This window comes from Typopeltis vanoorti, chromosome 6 (genome assembly GCF_054136105.1).
Source record: "Typopeltis vanoorti isolate ZY-2024b chromosome 6, IOZ_Tvanoo_1.0, whole genome shotgun sequence".
NCBI lineage: Eukaryota > Metazoa > Arthropoda > Arachnida > Uropygi > Thelyphonidae > Typopeltis > Typopeltis vanoorti.
Window position 1 is genome coordinate 135578688 of NC_143554.1, and position 14896 is coordinate 135593583.

General features: G+C 33.2%; 1 protein-coding gene across 1 annotated transcript in view; it reads right to left on the bottom strand.

The window, feature by feature from the left end:
• The window catches only part of pic (DNA damage-binding protein pic), a 359026-nt gene that overhangs the window by 118887 nt on the left and 225243 nt on the right, over positions 1-14896 (bottom strand). Inside the window, exons 16-17 of the mRNA XM_090394454.1 lie at positions 8284-8412; positions 2626-2753 (exon numbers count right to left, since the gene is read on the bottom strand). Of these exons, the coding sequence (XP_090250580.1) occupies positions 2626-2753; positions 8284-8412 (257 nt within the window). The remainder of the gene's footprint in view (positions 1-2625; positions 2754-8283; positions 8413-14896) is intronic.

Genomic DNA, 14896 nt, shown 5'->3' on the forward strand with positions numbered 1-14896 from the left:
AGTAGCCAAAAAGTGTCATACCTTATCACTGAAATACTCTTGATTAGAGTTAGATGTTGAAAGTTTATCCACTTGGTTATACTATATATTAAAGATGCCAAGAAATTATATTCTTGGTTTCATCTTTTAGCCAAGTGTAAGCAAACAAAATTTGCACATGAACTCACTTCACTGAGCCCAGTCGTAAAGTGAGTTCATGCAAAAACTTTGTTTGCTTACACTTGGATAAAGGATAAAACAAAGAATATAATTTCTTGGCATCTTTAATTTAACTTAACAAGTAAAATTGCCACAACAAATGATAAAATCAAAGAGTTGGACATGTTGGAGGGAATATCTTGTTCTTGTTTGAGTAAATCCATAGTTGTCTCTAAAGGTATGCTGGTTAATTGGAAAACTATATCTAAACTGATCATTATATCATAAGGGTCAAGACAAAGTACACAGATCTTGCTTTTAAATCCTGAGAAATCTTGCCTTAGAGAACATGCTATTATATCCTCTAAACAGAATACTTTGGAAGAAATCCAAAGTTTTGTTTATGAACAGATTTCTTATAATACTATAAAAAGAGAGAGAGAGATGAAGCATTATTATATCAGCCTAAGTTTAACAAGTATAATGAACTACTATTTATTCTGGTTTATGGGAAATAGTCCTCATTAAATAAAAATCTCAGGATGAGAAAAAGATGTAGGAAGTTTTTTACCTTGGGTATACTATACCTTAAAGATACCAAGCAATTTTATAAACTTGGTTTTAATCCTTTTTTCCAAGTAACCAAACAAACAGGTAAGTCAAGTTTGTGCCTTAAGTATTTTCAGGTCTGAGGCAACTTGTGATAAAGGTGGAGTAAGCTCTGATCACTTTCCTTAGTATCTCCCATAATGCAAAGCACATCTCCTTGCGGTAATGATGATGCTATGCATTAAGGGAAGGGCCACCACCAAGACTGGTTTTGACCTTTATTGAGGTCTCATCAGTGGGAGTCAGGCATCTCAGAGCTTACTGCACCTTTACCACGAGTTGCCTCAGACCTGAAAAAACAGGGCGTAAACTTGACTTACCTGTTTGTTTGCTTACTTGGGAAAAAGGATTAAAACCAAGTTTATAAAATTGCTTGGTATCTTTAGTGGAAATAGTCCTCCTTGACTCTGCGTGTCATATATAACTGATACATATATATATATATATATATATATATACACAACATATACAGATATACAGGTAACACTCGTATAACGCAGATGTTAGGTTCCATAGAAATGCCGAATTATATAAATCGCGTTATGCAAGACTCAGATCACATAGAAAAAGTAGGGTTATGTTCCGAAATCTTTTTTTTTTTAGATTACATAATGAACAATGACATATCCAACAAAAAAATATTTTTATTTAATTCAGGTAATTCATGTTAGTTAAGAAAACAACTATGAAACAAATACATAGCATAAAATTATAAAAATTACAAATTGTATGTAAACTTCATTGCACATAATGCATAAATATTTCAGGTAAAATAAAATAAAGTGCATATTTTAATTGTCATCACTGTCTTAAAAACTAAAATTTCGTACATGTTCTTTATTTATGAGTGGCTGGACGTCGTCATCACTTGAAATCTCTTGGACATCATTAGTATAATTCTCATTGCATACTTCAGCTGGTTTAGTTATCAAAAAGTCAGTAATAAGGCCTTTTTTTGGATGGTTGTCCTCACTGCCCAATGATTATCTCAAATACCATCTAGGCCTGGTTAACTAAAACTGTATGATCATTAAATACAGTACTGGATTATTGTTGCATGCTTCCTGCAGCCACTGCCAACAATCCATGTATAATCTCAATTTTTCTTACAGAAATATTGTTCCAATTTTGTGAACATTTATTTAGGATACTATGGTATGAGAGTGACTTACACAGCTGTCTTTCTCAAATATATTATATTGCATTACCCACATAAAAATGACTGTACATAATTGTTAACAGTCCTGTACATGAAGAGGTGCTTTTCTTGCTGCACTTTTGATGCCTCCTTTGAAAGTATCTAACAACGTTTATCAGTTACTAGTGATTTTTAATATTATCTAGGAAATACCTCTAAGTTCAGAGAATGTACATATGTTTCAAAATATAGACATATAAATAAATGTACTTATGTATGATATTATATAATGAACATATCTGTAACCAGAGAGAGATGAGCAATGTGTTATAATCCACAATCTTTTCTTATGGAAAGAAAAGACCACATCATCCACAATCTGTCCATTTCCAATAGTGATTTTATGATCTACACCTATATCAAACACACTAGAGGTTTCATACAATACTGTAAGATATAATTTAATATCATTTTGCATACATGCTAAAAGCTGTTGATTTATACCAAAATTAAAATTGCTCAAATTCTAAGAAAAATCTGAGATGCCAATTTTCTCACTTTAATAAACTTTATGACATTTCTGCAACTACTTCAATGGTACAGAATGCATGAAAAGGAATGTACAACAATAAAGAAGATAGCCTAATGAGGTTTATTCCATTTTCCTACAAGGCTATGCAGAAAATTCATTTCAAATATTGAAAGGAATTTATAATAAGTAACATATAAATTTTCCTTACCTTCAAATGTATGCTGATCAACAATAAGAAGGTTGTGCACTTCTACTTCTTGTCCATACTGTTCTCCACTGCTGCTGCTCCCCACAACAGCATTATTTCCTAATTTTAGAACAGAGGTCATGCTGGAACTAAAACAGTTTACATATTACTCTGTGAACATGTTATATTGATACTGTTGATGAAATACTAGTTTTACCAGCAAAATATAAATGCATATGCTTTATGCAATCGTATGCAGTTTACATTTTTTTTTTTTTTTTTTTGATGTCAACCCCATCCATGAAAGGTTAGCACATTATAAGAATCATGAGGGCTAAGAGAAAATGATGATGGAGCTTACACCAGGTAACAAAAAATCATATATATTATATATATATATACACTGATCCCATACATGGGAGGTCAAAGGACCTATAAGCACATCAAATGTCGCGTGTAAGGTGCAGGTAAAGATTAAGATACAAATTTACTGACATTTTTCTTGAAGAGTTGCAGGTTGTAGAATTCATCATCATCAAATTCCTGCATTTACCCTCAAGGGGTGTACAGGATACGATAGTACTACATGAAAAAAATTACATCATTACTACCTTCCTATCTACAATTTTCCTCCAAATCAGTTTGTTACCTGCCAAGACTCCAACATTATCAGATCTTATATTTCTATCGTCTAAGGCACTTTGTGCCGTATCAATCCACCTATATCTTGGTCTTCCTCTGGGTCGTTTTGCTGCCAAAACAAGTGTTCTCCTGGCAGAGAACACTTGTTTTGCTAATCTTTCTTCGCCCATTCTGTTTAAGTGACCATACCACGTGAGATTAGCTCTGCTAATGCATTCCTGGATTGCATTAGCAGAGCTTGGTCTTAGAATTTAGAATTTTAATTAATTTCAGTTTAGAATCATTAATGAGATTCATTATGTATATGTGATTTAATAAACGGATAAAACTGCCTGCAATATAACACGATCAATAATAGATTGTTAGCAGTTGTGATATTTAAAAAACAATTTCCTTTATAGAAATAAAGAAAAATTTTAAGGAAAAATGATAAGTGTTTCTACCCTCAGTTATCAATTCATCTTCAACACCTCCTAATTGCATACCACCTCAGCTCTAATCCAGTCCTGTACCAAAATGGAAGATTAACATTATAGTATAATAAAAAAAAAAAATTAAAAAAAATTACACATCATAGAAGGAATGACCAAGGAGTTTGTTCAGGATCACAGTATAACTTTGCCATAGCTAAGGCTGTAAGGCAAGTGTATTACATGTCTGGCAACTGTATGTTTTCCTGTGATTGATTTGTCTTGTTTTGCAAGTAATAAATTAAATAAACAATAACCAAGTAGTAAGAATCAAAACATAAAGGTGAGGGGACATTGTAGGCTTGTGAATGACCCAGTCAATACTTAAATGCATTTCTCTAAAAACATCATGTGGCAAGCTTAGCTAGTTATCTGTGCCTTACACTGATGATGATTTAAACAAAAGGCCAGTACACTGTTATGTTGCTGGCTTGCTGTGTTTATAACAGGATTTTTTTGTTCCTTTATTTTTTATTTTCAGCTCTTTAAAATTGATAATTTAATCCATTTTTTTATCATTAGTTTTTTTTTTTTGCTACCTGTTAAGTTATATAAGCAAAGTGGATATTATATCCAGCATTATTTCAAAGCCGAATGTAGAAACTATGAAAGTTTTCTAAAGTAAATTGACCAGAGAGATTATGGGAATACGCTCCCTGGCATTCACGAGTTGTCTTGGTGCAGACTACTTGAAAGACACAGGTACTGAACAAGCATCTATTTTATAACATCTATTTTTCTCTGCCAGTTTGCCAGGAAAAAGATCCAGAAGAATACCAAGATATGGGTGGATTGATACAGTAAAAAGTGCCTTAGAAGACAGAATTATAAGATCTGATAATGTTGATTTGAAGGAAAATTGCTGATAGGAAGTTAGTAATGAGATAAGTTTTTCATGTATGATAGTACTATCATAATATCCTATACACCCCTGGAGGAAACATGCCAGGAATTTGATGACTATAAACGATAACCTATTTGTTTTGGATGGTTGTTGATAAGGTTTCACTGGCCTGAAAGCTATTTCGAACTGGTTGGTTCTCTTCAGAGACCAGGCAGAAACCCTAAGAGAGCAAAAACTCTCGTTCGGTACTAAGGAACATGACATGTCAGTGAATTGTATTTTTTGTAAGCGAACTCTTGGTAGGGGTGAATAAAAGTAATTACTAAAATAAAGAGCCAAAAGGCTTCAGTTCGGCAATGCAAAATTATATAAGCAAAGTGGATATTAGATCCAACATTATTTCAAAGCAGAATGTAGAAACTATGAACGTTTCATAAAGTAAGTTGACCAGAGAGCTTACAAGAATACACTCCCTGTCATTCATGAGTGCTTTAGTGCAGACTACTTAAAAGGCATAGGTGACACCCAAGCGCCTATATATTTGCCTTTTTATTAGTCCATTTTGATAAGGTTTCACTGACCTGACAGCTGTTTTGAACTGGTTGATTCTCTTCAAGTACCAGGCAGAAACCCTAAGAGAGCAAAAACTCTCTTAAGATTTCTTAAGAATAAGGTATCTCTTAAGCATAAAGCAAAGAGCTGACATTAACATCTCCAATTCTGATATCAAGTTTAATACCATTTTCGTTCGTAATGTGATCCATATAGATAACGAATAACAGTATAATGTGCACCATTGTTGCACACCTGATTTTACCTCAAACCATCTTCCTGCATCTTTTTCAATTCTAACCGCTGACTTACAGCTTAAATAGAGACTATGTATTGCTTGATATAATGTCCCATTTATACCACATAACTGGAGCATTTGAACATCTTTCCTCTTGGCACCTTGTCATATGCCTTTTCCAGATCTTGATTACCTTGATGGACCTGTGTTTCACCCAGGATTTCTCCATGAGTGCAGGTCACAAAGATGCCTCCAATGATTTCGATCTTGAGCCTCTCTCTTCCAGATTATACCCATAGATTTCACTTTCCAGAACTACAAAACTTAAATACAGATCCTTGTTATATGTCCATAATTTCTCAACTATCTGTCTTCAAGTTAAAATTTTATCCTGACAACCTATATTTAGATTGAATCCAGGCTTATTCTTCAGCAATTTTCCCTTTCACAGTTTTTCTTAGCCATTTTTCAAGTATACTTGCATTGCAGTAGAGAAATATCCCTGTAATTCTCACAGTCAGTTTCATTTCCCTTTTTATAGATGGTACTACGAGCGCTCTGCTCCAATCATCTGGAATTCAACCCTCTGACCAGGCCTTCTGAATTATGCAATGCATCCATTTTAAAACTTTTATATCTCCATATTTGAACATTTCTGGCTGAATTTCATCTACTCCAGCTGCCTTTCCATATTTCAGGTTTTTGATGACTTTCTGTACTTCAAGTATGGATACCTGACTGTTGGGAGTTTTCTACCATCATGCTGACACTGCTTGTTTCATTTAGCAGTATTTCAAAGTAATTATTCCAGACATCTAGAATATCTTTATCTTCAGTTTTCATGTCAACTTCATCATTTCTGATTAATTTTACAGTACTTTTTCCTTCATTTCTAAACTTTTTTTAACATCCTCCAGAATATTTTGCCATTAATAGGCTGGCAATTTGGGATTCAGCTGACTAAATTGTATTCGTATTGGCTTAAACCACAATATAAAATGGTCGAACAACATGAGCTGTAATGTTTGGATTACATAAAGTTAAGCAACAGAGAGATAAAACAAGGTAATTAACATTTGGAGAGCAAAAAAGACAGCAAATGAATGCAACAAAGTGGAAAGGAAAGTTTGAGCCAGAACAAATCAATGCCAAACCCAGAACCTCCTCTGTTCTAGGTTTGGCATTCTCTTGTATGGGAGGTTGGATCTGAAATTTAACCATCTAGATTCCCATATGTCAATTTTTCAAGATTTATAGCAGGTTTACATACTATAAAGGAAATGTTGCTGTGCAACATATCTAATATGCAAGAGCATAGAGAGAGAGAGAGAGAGAGAGAGAGAGAGAGAGGAAGATGGGTTAGACTATAGGTTTGAATATCACATGATACAAACTGCACTCATGCTAAATTTTTTATTGTTTCAAGTGTATATAACATGGCAACAAAGCCCTGTCTTTCGGTTATATTTTATTTTGTATACTTCTTCTTCTTCTGCAGATTCTCCCACTTAAGTGGGATCACTGTTGATGATGAGTCTCCTCCACATTCTCCTGTCTTGGGCTGTCGCCACATACAAGTTCTCATCCTCAAGTCCTCTTCTACCAGCTCTCTCCATCTCTTCTTTGGCCGCCCATGCTTCCTCCTTCCTTGCACATTCATCTGCATGACCCTTCTTCCCACATATTCGTCCTCCTCCTCATCACATGACCAAACCATCTCGACTTTGCCTCCTGTATCTTCGCTCCTAAGTTCGTAACTTTCACTGTTCCCCTCACATAGTCATTTCTCAGACGATCCTTTCTAGTCACACTGCACATCCACCTAAGCATTCTCATCTCTGCTACTTCCATCCTGCTGATGTTATTTTCCTCAGGGCCACAGTTTCTGTAGCATACATCATAGCTGCCCTCACTACTGTCCTATAGATTTTGCCTTTCAGATTGACTGGCACCCTCTTATCGCATAACACTCCAGCCATCTCCCTCCAGTTCCTCCAAGCCACTTGTATCCTGCATCCCACTTCCTTCTCAGCTCCTCCATCTTCTTCCACTGTTCAACCTAAGTATCTAAAGTCCCTCACCTTCCTGATAATATTTCCTTCCAGCTCCAGATCTGTCTCCTTGCCGTCACCCACTGTGCAACACATATACTCTGTCTTACTTCTGCTCAGTCTCATACCTCTCTCTTCCAGTACTTTTCTCCATCTTTCCAGTTTAGTTCCCGCTTCTTCTCTTGAATCTGCACACAGCAACATGTCATCTGCATACAACATTGTCCAAGGCGCATCTTCTCTCACCTCCTCCGTCACCACCTCCATCACAATATTAAACAGAAACGGACTTAATGCTGACCCTTGATGCAAGCCAACTGTTACTTGAAAACTTTCTGTCTATCCCAGACAGGTCCGAACACTTGTCTTCACATTTCTGTACATCTCCCGCACCAACCTGACATATTTCTCCGGAACCTTCTTCTCCCTCAGACTTCCTGTCTTGGCACTCTATCGTATGCTTTCTCCAGATCAATTAAAGCCAGACGTAGCTCCCGTTGTTTCTCTCGAAACTTTTCCATCATCTGCCGTAACACAAAGATGGCATCTGTTGTTGATCTACCAGGCATGAAGCCAAATTATTCCTTCGCAATCTCCACCTCCTTCCTCAATCTTCCATCAAGAACCCTTTCTAGGATTTTCATTGTGTGGGACATCAAATTTATTCCTTTATTTTGTATACATTTTCTGAATTAATTATCATGCACAAAAGTTGTATCATTATTTTTTGGATACCTGAAGTATAATTTACCTATGATACTGATATTCTTAACAACTTTCATATACTTTTGCAAGTGAGAAGATATAAGAAGCAGAATTCCTTGTCCCGAAACTATTATAATTATTAAATACTTTTATTGTATGTACAAAATAAAGACATACCTATGAGTAACATTCTGAGCTTGAGTACTTGCACTTGGTCTTGTTGGTGTTAATCCATTACTGTCTTGAATATCCTGTCTTACAGTGATCACACCAAAAGTTTGTGTTGCTTCTTGATAAGCTATTCGTCTAACAAAAAGAAAAACAACAAATACAAGGTAAGAGGAAGCACATAAATAACGATAAAATTCAAGAGATGTTAAATTTATGCAAAAATTAATCACAAAATATTGATCGATGCATGCTTTATGCTAAAAAAATGGTCATAGTAATAAGCAAAATACATTAAAAACACTGCAAGATGCTCAAATTATTTTTAATTAATTTATTTTTAGAATACCAGATATTAATAAAATATCAACTGGAATAGAATAGCAGAAATAGTAATATCTATAAACAAATGATATGAAATAAAAATTTTACAAGTTTATAGTCAAACTTCAAATCATTCAGATGTTGAGAAGTTTGATGAAAGACCAAAAGGTTCTTTAAATTACAGTAAAGAATTTTATATAATTATCATGAGTGACTTAAATGTAAAAAGAGGAGAAAACAATAATAATCTAAATTCAATGGGAATTGGAATCAGAGGAATAAAACTGCTGCCATTTATTGAAGAGAACAGACTTTATTATGAATGCATTCTTTAATATTAATAATAAAAAAGAGACATTGTAAATGGACATGGAGAAGTCCCAATGGAAAGACCGTTATAAAAAATATGATGTAAGTGTTAAATAATGTTAATATAGGAAGTGCTCAATCCCAGAATGTTGCAATCTAATGAATAAAAATTGGAAAAGAAATAAACCAATTAAACAGAAGTTCAATGCCATAAATCTGGAAATTAAAAAAGCAAATATGAAATGTGAAAGAGAACCTTTCAATAAAAGCAGAGAGGAAAGAGGAAAAAAGACGTAAATCAAATTAATAATTTCCCATTCACCAAATAAACTTCCAAAAGAAATGAGACTTAAATTCAGAGAAATAAAAAGAGATGCTACTATAAAAAAATTCAATATACAATCAATCAGAAAAAGAATGACACATGAAATTCAGTCCTTTAATACGAGATTTGATTAAATAACAATCATCTATAAAAAAAGAGAAAAGAAAATTTGTCCAAAACTATAGGCCAATTTATTATCAGCAGCATACTACAATATATGCCACTTTTACCACGAGTTGCCATAGATCTGAAAATACTTCAGGTGCAAACATAGTGTACTTGGGAAAAAAGTATTAAAACCAAGTTTATAAAATTTCTTGGTATCTTTAACATATATATATATATATATATATATATTGTGATTATTCATTTTTACTCGGTAGAAAATATTATAAATTATTTTAAATGACTGATACCGAGAGATAAAACGATGACATGGTTTATTTAAAAAGATACTACTAGTTTACTAGTTTCGTTGAATGGATCAACTTCTTCGGGTATCACAATCAAAGAAACATACAAAAAATAACAGAGACTTAAAAATTGCATTAACAGTACTAGCCCCCCCCCCCCCCCCAAAAAAAAAAAAAAAAAAACCCAGTAGTACATTTTGAAAGCAGTAATGCGAGCTTGAGTTCCAAATAAAAGTTGACTACATGCTATCACAAGTGCACCAGTATTGAACAGCGGCAATGTGTGCGTCAAAAAGATTGAAACTTAGGGAGTTATTGATATGGGAAGAATCTAAGGCAATTTCTCTGGACTCGACAATCTTTCTTTCAAGTTCATCATAGCACACATGGATATTAGAAGCCTGTGTCCAGTCCACAATGTGTTGGTGGCCTTCATCTGAGTTAACGGAGAAAAGAATGTGGCTAGAGAGAGTGCTGGCTCTAGTCCTGTTGTAGGAAATATCTCTACGGTGTTCTTCCAAATGTAGAAGGATGGATTTAGCAGTTTGGCTTTCCACAATTACATAAGATCTTGTAGACTCCTGGAAACTGAGTTGGAAGATGTTTCTCTTTAGGTTTACTAAGTATGGAGTAAAGTTTTGGGAGTGTAGTGAAGCAAGTTCTGAAGTTAAATTTCTTGAGAATTTCAGCTAGTTTTGGTGAAAGAAAACTGATGTAAGGCAAAGAAATAAAGGCTCTGGAGGAAGAGAGATCTTCAGAAGCAGTTGTGTGATGGAGAGAAAGGAAATTTTCAATCTTATTAGGAGAGAAACCATTATTGATAAAAGTCTTTTTAAGAAAAAAGGAGTTCATTTTCAATTTCTGTATATATAACATTTACAAAAAGCAATAAATAGCAGAATAATCCATAAACTTGAGAATATGCAATCAGAGCAGCAGATGGGGTTTTGAAAAGACGAAATATATTAATAAGATTCTGCTGGCCTTCATGCTATATGGTGAAATTTCAGTAAAGCATCCGTCTCCATTAAAACCTCAGCTATTCTAGAATCACAGGCAAAAACTAGGTAGAGAAGAAACACACATAGAAACTTTGAAATATACCTGAATCACACACTAACTCTGTCATTAAACTGCATAAGTATTTTTTCTAATAAATAGAAGCTTTTCTTGAAATAGAGGAATTAAAATTAATCGAAATATTCTGACTCATCTGTGTTTTGCTATGATATAGTTCTCTTGGTAGAAGATGCAGATGATCTAGAAATAAATTAACAGAATTAGCTCAAATGTCCAGTCAAATTGGGATGAAGACAAATATAAACAAACAAACATAGTGATGATATAACACAAAAACTGGAAGATAGGGAGGTGGAGAGAGTAGATTAATGTTTATCTGGCACAATATATGAAAATCAAAGGAAATCAAGAGAAGAAATAAGAAAAATAGAATTAAGATGGATGGCCCTTTCGGGAGATTTTCATCTTCTAAAAAAGAGCCATCTCTAAAGATATCAATAATATTTTTAGAGGCAATATTCTAATCATTTTGAAGAGGAAGGACTTTTGCATATAGCAGTGTGACCTCCATGATGAGTCCTTGTAGAAGTGTCATATAATAATAAGAATAATATAAACTATAATACAAAATAAGACAAATTCATATTCTTATTCTACCAACCTCCTTTTTAATCTTAAGCAGGTAAACAGATGTTATTTAGGTTATTATTGATGTAAACTTATTTTTAAAAATTCACAGCATGAATTAGCTTAGTGTAATTATATATTTTAACATTTTACATGGCAAAAAGGCTTTTTAATAGTGTTCTTTAAATAAATAAAAAAAATCTTAAAAAGATAATGTTATAAGCTTTATCGATTCTCCCAGTCTTTGTTAGATCTTCTATTTCTTTACATTTCTCTGTATTCCATTGTTCTTTTGCTTCTTTATTTTTTATTTATCATATTTTTTATATGTTTATATTTGTCTTTGCTTTTTTGGAGGTTTCATTATGGATTCACTTGTATTTATTGTATATCCAACTCATATTCAAAAGTTAGACAGGTGATATTCATGTTTTTTATCAATATAAACATACCTCAAAGATGAAAACCTGCACTGTGAACACTATAACTGACAGAAGTTATTTCGAAAGCAACTTAGGTTATTTTTTAAACAGAAATACATTATGGTGAGAAGAGAAAAGGATAATAGATTAAAAGTTTATTTCTTTAAATATACTTTTCCTTTTATAGCAAAAAGTTTTTTTTATAACACAGAATTTTTCTAATCAAATTTTATTTTATTAAAAAAAATCAGTGTTATCATAAATAGGTGTCACTAAGGGTAAAATTCAGAAAACTAGGAACCCTATACAAAAACCTAAGGCTTCTGACTAAATATCTAATCTCCACCTTCTTGTGGATTGATCCATTCTTAGGTATCCACCTAGATACTGAACGAATAAGGATAGGCTGGAAATTTGGGACTTAATCTAATGTACATTATATTAAACCACAAACAAAAACAATAGTACACGATTAAATGCTGTGCAAGTTAGAATGCTGTCTAGTTAAACAAAACCTGCTATTCTAATCAAAGAAGAAGAGTGGACAGGGAAAAGTTAGGTAGTGGAATAAACTCATCCTTGGGAGAACTGAAGATAGATATTATCAATGTAAGTATCACTGGAAAAGAAATGGAAATCAAACAAGATTAAGGAATATATCATAATTTGTGTTACTGAATGAAAAGGACTAAAATAGGTGAGACACTATTAAATAATAATTATTTAGTAATGTCTCATCTGTTTTATATTCACTGAAACACTAGAAATTAAGAAAAACTTCTGAAATGGCAGGCAATTTCATGTAAAATAATACAAATTTTAGAATGGAAATTGGAAAATGAGACATTTATGCCTATGATCCCACAGAAATTTTCTATAGAAGAAGTATAGAAGTTTTTTGGGTCATTAGAGATGGAAGCTGGAAAAAATCAAACGGAAAATCTCGTTCCTATTGTTATTCACTCCCTGCTCTGCTATTTTAGCAGAGCAGGGAGTGAATAACAGGCATAAAATCTTTTGAGAAAATTTGGAATAAACAACAATACTACTAATAAAGGTAGGTACCCACTGGATTTATCTTCAGGACATGGAGTAATCATTATGAACACCATGTTCCAACATAAAGACATACACACCACACCACATAGAGAGAAGACATGATAATCAAGAAGTCTCATTAACTATGCTATTGCTGATAGTGATATCTTTACACTAGTTCAGAATATAAGAGCATACAGGGAATTTGAAAGAGGAGGTTATCAACATTTAATTATGAGCAGGATAAAAAGGGATTTTACAATGAAAAAACAAATATGTAAGACAGTTTTAAAAAAGAAGCAAATTGGACTGAAATATAAATATCATTCAGAAAGAAATCAAAGCATTTGAAAACAAAACCAATACTAAGAGTCTAAAAGCAGAGAAAACTGATTGATTTAGCAAGGAAAAAACATGTGGTAAAGATGGAAATGTTTTGCTTGAAGGAAATATTTGAACTGCTTAGTGGAATCAAGAAGGTAAACAAAATCCAGGAAAAGAAACCACACTGAAAGAAAGTCGGAAGTGATCGAGAGAGATAGAGATAGAAAGTAAGAAAGCTGAACTACTTATAAAAGCAGCTGGTATATACAACATATATATTTTGATTCTAGCAAAACGTTCTTCATTTTGCAAGAATCAAAATATATATGTTTTATATTGAAAACAGACACAGAGAAAGGAATACTGTACAAAGAATAAGAGAGATAAATGACAAAAACTGATGATATTTACATGTCTGCGATAATAACTTTGAATGAATATTGTATGAAACAAGCAGCGATAGAAAACAAAGGTGGAAAATATTATAGAGTAATGCTACCAGTAGCATATATTAATGCTTCAAGGGTCAAAAAGTTATCAGAAACGTAAAGTTATCGGAAAGTATCTAGAGCATCTCATATATTCAACCAGAAAAACTCAAATAACCATGTGCAGAATACTGCATAAATCAGCAGGCCTAGTTAGAAGGTTGAATTTCTTCTGATATTCAACCAGAAATACTCAAATAACCATGTGCAGAATGCTGCATAAATCAGCAGGCCTAGTTAGAAGGTTGAATTTCAGCTTTAAGATAAACAGGCTGATACATCATGAGAGTATAACAAGGATTTGTATTTAAGTTTTTTAAATCTAGAAAAGGCATATGACAAGATACCAAAAGAAAAAACTATTGGATTAAACAAAATGTTATGCAAAGACATACTGGTTTTTGTTTAAAGTAGCAGCTGGAACTGAAAGGAGGATAATTGGTTATAAAATCAAGTATAAGAAAAAAGTGCACATCAACTTTCATTCATCATCATTTCATGGATCATATTAAAGAAAGTGGCATTAATTTTGATATTGATTGAAAATACTCATCTAACTTCTGTACTCATCATCATCAAATTCCTGCCATGTACCCTTAAGGGGTGTACAGGATATGACAGTACTACATGAAAAATTTACATCATTATTAACTTCCTATCTACAATTTTCCTTCAGATCAGTCTGTTACTTGTCAAGACTCCAATATTATCAGATCTTATATTTCTGTCATCTAAGGCACTTTGTAACGTATCAATCCACCTATATCTTGGTCTTCCTTTGGGTCGTTTTCCTGCCAACCTGGCAGAGAACACTTGTTTTGCTAATCTTTCCTCGTCCATTCATTTAAATAAACATACCACCTGAAATTAGCTCTGCTAATGCATTCCTGGATGCTGACGATGTCAAGTTCTTTCCTAATATCCTCGTTTTTAATATGATATTGCCATTGATGTCATCTGTTCACACCTCTAATCTTTCTCAGGTTTCTCATATCTGTGGTCTCTAGTCTTTGGTCAAGTGTTTTACTTCTGACCCAGCTCTCAGATCCATAAGTTAAAACTGGTTTGAACACTGTCTTGTATACAGCTAATTTAGTGTTCTGACTAATTTCTCTCTTATTCCATATGAATTTATTTAATTGACTTCCTACCATACCAGCTTTGTTAATTCTGTTGTCTATTTCCATATTTAATTACGATCTTCACTAAAAATTGTGCCTAAGTAGGTGAAATGTTTTACTTGTTCCACAGATTCTACGTTCACAACGCAGTTGACATTTTCAACGATTCTGCCTATTTTCATTATCTTTCTTTTTATTGCTGACCTTCATA